Source organism: Habropoda laboriosa, unplaced genomic scaffold (genome assembly GCF_001263275.1).
Source record: "Habropoda laboriosa isolate 0110345459 unplaced genomic scaffold, ASM126327v1 scaffold225, whole genome shotgun sequence".
Classification (NCBI taxonomy): domain Eukaryota; kingdom Metazoa; phylum Arthropoda; class Insecta; order Hymenoptera; family Apidae; genus Habropoda; species Habropoda laboriosa.
In genome coordinates, this window is record NW_017100368.1 from 879101 (window position 1) to 889510 (window position 10410).

At 38.8% G+C, this 10410-nt stretch overlaps 1 protein-coding gene across 1 annotated transcript in view; it reads right to left on the reverse strand.

The window, feature by feature from the left end:
- The window catches only part of LOC108574759 (junctophilin-1-like), a 61418-nt gene that overhangs the window by 45951 nt on the left and 5057 nt on the right, over nucleotides 1-10410 (reverse strand). The window contains exon 3 of the mRNA XM_017937400.1: nucleotides 2746-2957. Coding sequence (XP_017792889.1) covers nucleotides 2746-2957 — 212 coding nt within the window. The remainder of the gene's footprint in view (nucleotides 1-2745; nucleotides 2958-10410) is intronic.

The window sequence follows — 10410 nt, forward strand, 5'->3', positions numbered from 1 at the left end:
TACGACACCCAAAAACTCGACGCCTCTCACACCTGAATACCACATGACCTAAGATCATAAACAGACCTCCAACAAGCAATATAACAAATGTAAGAACAAATTCCCCACTTTCACACCACCTTCGACACCTTCACACCACCAATCACAACACACACGTAGTTTATAAAATAGCGAACACCACACGACACGGCAGACAATTTTCCGATCAGTAAGCTTAGCATTTCGCCCTCTGTTCACGTTCATTCACAAATACACAGTTTTAATAGCAAACTGTTGTGCGTTAATAGTCTATTTTCCGAGCACTACCCGAGTCCCCTATCCCGAGTAGATTCCTCAAATGGTCTGACTCGAAAAGAGGGACAATTATCGGTTTCGCGATCCGTAACAATCTCAATTATTTTTATACATACATATTACACCAACAGCAAGTTAATATCAAATTAACGGCAAGTTGAGTTAAAACAATATCAATTAATTTCAATAAATTAACCTGACATAATTGTAAATATCCTGAAACGTTCCTTTTCTTTTTTTGTTCTACTTTATCAGATTATGTAGTGTGATGTTTATTTAACCCCTTAACTTGCACGCTCGAGTTAATTCGAGCGCGCTAAACAGGCCAAACTGTGCACACTCGAGATAATTCGAGCGGCGTTGTATTTGATGCTGCTATAATTTTTCACACTCGAATATATTCGAGAATTGAAAATAACAATGTGAAAGCTAAGAAAAAGAATCGTGTTATTGATATTTATCATTTACATAGGATTGTAAGCTATAATACTTATTTATTCGAAAATAAAATATAGCCTTTTTCCATGGAACAAAAGCGCAGTATATCGAAATTGTCCACTAAAAGAAAAGTTGAATCAGGAGTGATAACAAATGTTTTTGTTGTGTTTTTTTGCCAAAACAATGTTCTAAAGTTTGTTTTTTTTTACATTAAAAAAATTGATTTTTTTTGGCCGGTTTTTTTCAAAAAAACTGTGCGTTAAGGGGTTAAATTGTATCTGAGCTCAGAAATATTTGTAAATTTACTGCGCTCATAGTTCTTTCGTGAATGTATATTAAAGTGTCTCTGATGTCCAAATTTGTATTAATTGTAGATTGTACTTTCTTCAGAAAACGTTATAAGAGATGGATAGTTTTATTTCATAAATTCTGATAGTTACAGGTACTAACTATAATTAGAGAAATAAGTATTATTCAATATACTTTATAATAAATGTTTACTACCCATAAAATCTATTGTAACAACAAACAAACAGTCCGTTAAAAAAATTCTGGCAACCGCGTATACAAGTACCAAACATGTTTCGTAGCTTGGCAATCTAGCTTGATTGCCCGCCCGTGCGCGATCACCGTACGCGGATTAAATTTCCTCGGCTGGGGTTGTAAGGCCCAGCTTAACCTGTTGGTCTCGTCGGTGGTCGCGACGCTTCGATTTCCGAATTTCTTTAGAGATCGAATGTTTCGAATCTAGTCTCCGAACGATTGAGACTAGACGTATCTTGTGTGTTCGAAGTCACTATTGGAAGTTACTATTCGAAGTCACTATTCGAAGTGCCGTCTCGCCCTGTCGGTTTTCGCGTCGTCACCTTCAGGTTTCTTCAAATACGCTGATTGGCCCTTTCCGAATTTCCAATCAGCGTACGATTAAAAATGCGAAGACGCCCTTTGGCCAGCCCTCTTGGTGCGGGAGTGAGGGCTATGGCCTCGATCGGGGGGAGATCCTCGAAGGTTCGACGATGACCGCGGGTATTTCCTCCAGGTTGACCTTTGACTGCAGAAACCGTTATGAGCGAGGTTTGGTCGACCCTTCGGAAGTTCCCGGTTTACGATATGGCCGATTGTTTGAACGAACGAAAGCGAAAACATTTTTAACGACGAATATATTAGGTTGTCCGGAAATAAATTGCGGTTTCTGTACATGAGATTTAAAGACGTGTAGTTTTGCTTAGAATGAATTTATTTCATCGAAATAATTTCCATTAGATTCTATACACCTTTTCCAACGTTTTACAAGAGTTCCTATTCCGTTACAATAAAAATCAGGAGTTCCGGAATGAATAAATTCCACGAAGGTATTTACAGCATCCTCCTTATTGCGGAAGATTTTTTCTCGCAAAAAGTTATCGAAATGTTTAAAAAAAGTGTTCATAACCCAATTCGTGTATCTTCTGAATCGTGAATTGTGATACGTGCGGGCGGGCGTTATCGTGTAGGAGTATTGGCCCCTTACGATTTACCGAATACATGATTGATATTGCGGCCAGTTTCCGCGGCTCTACGTCCTAATTTAAATTCATATGAAAATATGGTACGAATTTGCTTCTTGTCCATTGTTACGTTTTTAAGTTGTACTCAGAACAAATGACGGTAAAAAAGAAAAGTGTATCGCTTATATATGACAGAGCGACGTGTACGCGTTCAAATGGTATATTACTTAATAAACATAAATTTCAAATATATAGTATAGAAAAGCCCTAAATATGACATAACAGAAAACCGCAATTTATCTCCGGACAACCTAATAATATCCTCCATAACAATAATCTTCCAGGAAAATATCCTCCGCGAACAATGTTCACCCGCACCGCGAAACCTCTCAATATCACCGCCTCCGTATAAACGTATGTATGTATGTACATGCATATAAAGAACATGAAACACGTATATACAGGCAGAGAATGGGATAGGGGAAAATTCAGAGTGTTGCAATAGTAAAAGTGAAAAGAAACTCACCGCTGTCCGCGTAGGATTCCGAGCCGTATCCATCTTGAAAACCGTTCGACCACGTGCCCTCGTACCTCGCCGTGGACGTGGTCGATTGTCTGACACCGTATCGACCCTTCAGCCCGAGAGTCCATTCGCCACGATAAATCCACCGTCCACGGGTCTCCATGCCCAGGCCATGACGCTTGCCGTTCTGCCACTGGCCCTCGTAAACTGACCCGCTGAAATTCGATATCACAGCGACATGATAATGCTACCATGAGGAAAATCACTCGCTTGCGTTTCGTCCCCTCGAAACTCGTTGACGCGTGCTGGGGTGGTAATTAGAGGATCACACGTCGAGGACTAACAAGTCCTTGTGTGTTGCTCTCTCTCTCTCTCTCTCTCTCTCTCTCTCTCTCTCTCTCTCTCTCTCTCTCTCTCTCTCTCTTCGTCAGGTTGATTCGAAATTCTTTTTTCCCTATGATTCTTCCCTATGATCCAAACTTTGTGACATTTTACGCGATTGGATTTGAAGACTGATCGATTTTTGAGTAATAGTGCTGATATATTTTGGGACATTATTTATTCTGTGGATTATTGAATCTTTCATTTGATTTTAAAGGAACTGAATAAACGAATCGAATTTCTATGAGATTTTATACGCTTAGATTTGAAGTACATATTCAGAAGTGGTCGATTTTTGAACAACAGTACAACAGAATAATGTACAACGCTGTATCTCTCGTTAAATTTTAAATAATAGAAATTGAATTGAAGGATTTCAAAATCGAATCAATGGAATTTCTAAGGATTTCGTATCCGAAGCAGATTCTGTCGAGTGAAGTATTCAAATTGAATATAATAAAGAATTATCAAAAATTTACGAAATATCGAAGAATTCTACCGAATAACTCGTAAATTGGAAAAAGATTCGAATCAAATTTCGCTGGTCTCTTTCGACAGAAACTCATTATCGAAATGCGTCGGTTCATCGTTTCGTCTTTTTTCTCGGTATTTCGAATACCTGCGCGGATTTCCACGCTGCGACACGAGGCTCAAAGACGAATAGGTTTCGCGCGAAGGAATCCTCTCGGTGACTTTTCGACGAGAAAAAGAAATAGGGATCCTTCGATCTGAAGGAGCAATTTTCCTTTTCGAAGTCTGCAAGAGCCGAAGCTTTCTCCCTCTCGCTCCCTTGATGTTGCGTTTCACGAAGAAAGAGAAAATTCTTTGATGGTTTTGTCGCGAACACGCTTCCATACTGGTGACAAACAACGTTTGTTCCTTTTCACCGGGAGAAATGCAACACTTCGGGTAAACATTCATCTGTCACCGATATTTTTCCACGATTTTCTTTACACCGCATAAAATAACAATATTCAGAACAATTAACGTGAACTATTCTCATTCGAATTTTAATTCGGCGATCTAAAAGAACATTTCTACTCAACGAAGAATCAGAGAAATATAACTTCTAATAAACAATCAATCGATAACGATACTTTTCGTTTTATTCATTTACATCGTTCGGAAAATTGAAACGTATTTCCTTTATTCTTGATTTATCATCCAGATATTAATACCACATTCGATTGTAGGCGGAAACGTTTCTGTTTCGCCAGATATTAAAACGAAAGAAGAAAGAAATTTATTCCTGTGATAAACTTTTATTCCACACTTTCGTTCTTTCTAGAATTCTCTTGCGCCCCGTGAAAATTACGATTCTCGGAAGGAAAATTCATCCCCTTTCGTTCTCTGACATTCTTTTCAAACGATGTTTAACAGCGTAGGAAACGTTTCTGTTTACCGAGCATTAATGCATTAAAAGCGTTCATACTGATCGAAAGGTTCGTTGTGTACGCAAAGTACATTTAGTAAGAGGCTCGCGTCCAGCGTTTCATTCGATCGCTTTTTTAATCGTCTATGACTCATCATTAGCATCATCACGATCCCGTGCAACCATTAGCATATTTATCACGCCGGAAAACATAAAAGTGTTGACCACCCTTACCGAAGCAGGTTGAAACAACCCCGTTGTTCGTTACTTAGCTACCAGAGATTCTCCTAGAAAGTAACTAGGTATTGGACAATTGCGACGCTGATCACGCGTCGGTGTAGCTAGTAAACAGCTCGAGAGCTCGTTTTAATTGACAAGGAGCCTCGATTGAAAATGGCTGTCGATATCCAGGGACGAAGGAGACTCGGGAAATGTTTGTCGAATGAAATTTCCAACGTTGTTTCGAAAGTCTACCGTGAAAATGTGCGAATTTCCCCCATGGAACTTTCCTTCGCGAATTTCCAACATCACTGAACGGAGGCTGTAAAGTTCGTTGGCAGGATTTATTCATCGCAATCTGAACGAAAATTTCCAGTATAATTTTGGAACGTTTACAATGAAATTTTTTTGGGGGGAATTTCTTCCCTGGAAAACAACGACATAATATCGAGTAACAAATTTCAAACATTATCGAATGGAGATTGTAAATGCTGGCAGGATTTATTCATCGCTGTTTGCAAATCTGAACGGAAATTTCGAGTATAATTTTCGGCTGCGTACAAAGGAATATTGTAGTTCGTGGAATTTTTTGGAACATTTTTTCGTCGGAGAACAATGACGTTATATCGAAGCTTCTGCTTTTCGAATAATTTCGTAGCAACTCGTCTAATGAATTTTCCTTTTATTACGAAGGGAAATAGTATTTGCCCTTTGACGTTACGTATGATTTATTAACCCTTTGCACTCTACTGACGCCGCTACGGTTACATTCGTAGTATCTACCATAACTCCACTCAAGTTTTCAATTGAATTAGTAAAAGAAACAATAAACAAATTCATAAACGTTTATCGTTTCTTCTTTTCAAAAACGAAACTTTCGCTCTGCAAACATTTCGCTGCAGAAGTGTGCTAGAGTATCAGAAAGTGCTCAGAGAGCAAAGGGTTAAGCTTATTAAGCCGAACAAGCCATTAAATTATTTTCTTTCACTTTCTGTATTATGTTATCCTTAGTATTCTGGCGAAAATGTGACTCACATTGCGAATAATGTGAAAATTATTTTAGCACACCTAGGAAACAATTTCGTTAATGATCCAAATTGATCATCCTTGGCAGGTTAATTAGACGAAAATACGAACGTTAAAGGGTTAAAATGACGATTCACCGCCGCTGCTTCTATCCTCTTCCAGAAAGAGAAACAAACGAATGAGAAGGTTCGAACGATGGAAGTAATTGGCCAAAAATTCGTCATCGAGGCAGGACCGCGATTTATCGGGCGTCCCTAGGAAAACGTGACTTGACGAAGACCTTGCTCCAGTTTGGACGGAAACGAAACGACGGAATCTCTCGGCCCAGATACGTGGTCGCGAGAAACACAAGTTCCCCATCTTCCTCTCTCCTCCTCCTCCTTCTCCTTTTCCCCTTTTCTATTTTCTTTCCACGCGCGTAATTCCACCCCTTTGAACGTAACTCGCGAGCGACGCACTTTGATCGAGCGTCGAAACCAACCGGCGAGAATACTAAAAGAAGCGACCGTCTGCAGGATCTTTAATATCCCGCTAATTGCTCATTGTGATCATCGAATGAGCTCTGCGAACGGTGAGCACACGAGCGATACCTAGTGATAAAACGGAGAGAACGGTGTAATTAACGATTCTGACGTCGCGACGTACGACGAACGCTCTCCGTTCTAATTATCCTGCGATCCTTATTGCGGGAAATTGCCTCTTGAAATTGCCATTCGACGGTGTTTCACGGGTGAAATAGTTTTTGATGAATTTTCACACAATTTTTCACTACTACACTGCGTTGTTAGCAATGAAATGGAGTTTGAGGGAATGAGGAAGGTTGTGTTTTAGAATATCCTGTGCTTTCAGTTGGGTGAAATAGTAATTGGGAGAAAAGGGTGAATATGGGCAACTTTTCCTGCCGTTACTGTTCCAAGCAATATGTAAAATTTAGTGTAAAATCGAGTAGTTTCAATTTTGCTCAAAGAATCGAGGAAATAGTATCGAAGAAGAAGAAGAAGAAGAAGAAGAAGCGCACAGGTGCTCGGCAATTTCACCTGATTGCTATTACGGAACGTTAATTTGAACCTCTGAACATAAAGCGAAACAATTAATACGAAATCGACGAAGCAAAGAGAAAAAGTGTGTTGTTACGTTTCAATTAGAGAGCTCGTGCCCGAGCCGCGTGCGTGACGTTGGTCCGCGATACAATCGAGCCTCGATCCATCGAGCGACATTTTTCTGTCACGTGCCGCCACGGAATTCGCGGCATGTTCCCGTAATTGTTACACGGCTGTTTAATGTCGTCAAGCTTAATCGATACGCACAGAACTCACGAAAGCCTCGCGCCTCTTCCATCGTCGAACCTTAAAGAGGTTAAAAATTGTTCCAACAAGGGTTCTTACGAACATCCGAATATTCGGTGCATTCGAATATTCCAATGTTTGAACATCAATGAAATTCGGATTTCAACTTTGAATAAATGAATTATCCGAATCAAGAATTCGAAAATATCCGAATTATTTGCATGAAGAATTCGAAAATATCTGAATTTTCTCCATAGAGAATTCGAATTATTCGAATTATCCGAATCAAGGATTCGAAATTATCCGAAATATCCTAACAAAGAATTCGAAATTATCCGAATGATCCCAATTGTCTGGATAAAGAATTCGAAACTGTCCGAATTATTCGAATTGTCTGGAAAAACAATTCGAAATTATCCGAATTATTCGAAATACCCTAACAAAGAGTTCGAAATTATCCGAATTACTCGAAATACCTTAACAAGGAATTCGAAATTATCCGAATTACTCGAAATACCCTAACAAAGAATTCGAAATTACCCGAATTCTTCGAATAGTTGGACTATTCGTAATTTTGCAACCCTAGTTGAAACTTCCAACGTGTCATTCATACCATCAGTTTGCTTATCAGCGAGAAGCAACCATAAAATTCCACGAAGCAGGTAAACCACTTACAATTTTTAAACGAAACACTTTGCTCCTATAAAATACGAAAAAAGTTCGCGATGAATAAAATGGAAGATTCCAGGAGTACAAAATTCTTTTGTACCATTGAGAGATGGTAGCTAGTTTCGGAGGAAAGCTGACTATTAAGTAAAGTAAATGGAACTGACCTAATTTAAAATTCCCTTCTACGAGAATAGGGGAAACCTCTGTTTCTCTAGAGATGCATGAAAATTTGCATCGGGATCTGTAATACAGAATTCGAGCAGATATTTGGCCGTTTCGAATAGTTCTAGTGTCCCAATAATTGACGTTCGGTTGATATACAACGTCTATTCTTCAACTATTCCGTGTATTCGCTTGACCTATTATCCGTATATTCGAGACTCGACTGGGAAATGGCCGCGCTCGGTAAATATCGAATTATTTATGATTTTCGCGACTGGGGGAATGACGAATTCACGTTGCCGTGTGTTTCTGCGAATACGTTAAATATAGTATTGTCGAATTTTCGCGGGGATTTTTCTGCCTCGTGCTAATCCAATGCTCCCATTGATGAACGCAGCGTGGACTAAAAATACGGAAAAATGTGGGTCAATTCCCCTATACGCTGAAACCGCGCGTGTGTCAGCCGATGTTAATAACAATTATATTCACAGGAGGTTCTCTCTCTCTCTCTGTCTCTCTCTCTCTCCCTCGTTGCACGGACTATTTAAAGACGCGTGACAGAATTTCTTCCGGAACGATCGACGACGCCTCAAATATAGTCGCGCAACGTTGCACCGTTTCGAGCTAAGTAACCAAAAAGTCCATTAAAAATTTTCACGTAAGAAAAACGCATAAATTCGTCTCGATTGGTGAACTTAACCTAACCTTACCGGACGTATTTCGCAAAAGAAAGAAGAAAATGGATAAAGCTTTTTTTTTTTTGGAGAAAGAACAAAATCTGAACAATTTTTATCAAACAAAAGTATTGCATCTTCTTCGTAACTCCTCCTGATTAATAAATTCTAGCTAACCTATTTCATAAGAGAAAAAGGTAAATATTCTTGGAAGAGTACCAAGAATGATGAAGAATAGGAGCGTTCTAAAAAAATTCTTCAAAAGAATCTGGCATCTATTCGTTCCTCAAACTTAAGAATATCGTTTAACCCTTTGCCAGTTTATTGCAATACAAATGCAAGAACTGCTTATTGGTACGTACACTGCCAAGTGATTAGATTTACCATTTTCTACTGTATCATTCAGAAGGAATGATGTTTCCATTCTCAAGAACTGTTACAAAAAAATGTATTCCACAGTTTTGTTAGATGTAACGAACCATCCTTTAATTTTTTACCGCTAATTTTTCTAATATGGTCCTTTATCAACTTTTGTAGCAACCTTAGAGATCTATTCAATCACGATTCATTTATTTAGGACAATAGATATGTCCTATTGTTATATCTAGATTTATTTCAGATTTACAGACGTCATTCGAATCGGAAGTACAGTGCCCGAATAATTGACGAACGTCATTCTCATTCTGATAAATTTTATTATATTTGTCGTCGTTCAATTTCACATTATTAATTTCCCTGAACCAGTGTTACTCGCTGTTTGTTTTGTTTAGGTATCTATTTAACTGCAATTCGTTCAATTTCACATTGTTAATTTCCCTGAACCAGTGTTCCTCGCCGTTCATTTTCTTTCACTTCGATCTATTTGGTCACTATTTTTGTTAATTGATAGTAAATATTTTGGTCAGTATAAATAATTAATTGTCAGTATTACAATTTTGTTTATTTGGTCGGTATTCGTTTGTTTTTTGGGCGATAAAATTTAAATTTTTGGTTAAGTTAGGTTAGGTTAGAATATTTTATCATAGACACTGTCCATCTACTTAAAACGCTGACAAATCATTATGTTTACATAATATTTCAATGCAAAATCCTGACAGTTTTTGTATCAATCAATTTTTATTTTAAATACTGACCATTTATTTAAAATACCGATTAAAAATTCTTTTAAACACTGACCCAATAAATAGCGGCTATTTTCCTTAGACATTCGTTCAATTTTACATTATTAATTCCCCTGAAACAGTGTCCTTTGCCGTCTATTTTGTTACACATCCATTCAACCGCAATTTCGTCAATCAACAACACTTGAAGCAAAAGCTAATAATAAAATTCCTCGTTTAAATACTACTGGCAATTTACTGCATCAACAAATATGCTCACTGGTTCTTCAATTTGGTCCTAGAGGAAAAAAGGATTAACGCAGAAATAAACAGGAACACCGTTCGAAGATAAGAGAAGATTGAACGTCGAAGGTAGGATTATGCTTTCTCCGTGGAAACGGCTGGTCTGGGAGGGTCCTGGAAAATTCGGGGGAAAACGATTGTCTGCCGCGTCCGTGAACTAGGTCCTAACCGCTCGGATCCTAGTGACCCGGACTCGTTGTCCTTGCACTCGGTGACCCACTTTCAGGATCGGGAAATTCCCGCCCAGCCCCAGGTATATACCGAGATATGTGTCAAGGTCTCCCGTTCATCTCGAATTGACGCCGTTAGAGGCGGCTCCCGGCGATAGAATAAAATCAGCCAGCGTTTAGGGACGTTCCTAGACCAAACAGTGTTTCCTCCTCTGATCGTAAACCTTTCTCTCCGTTTTCGTCCAAGTTTATACGTTTCTATATGTCCTTACGGCTTCGAAAATATTACCTAGGGTGGCGAGAGTG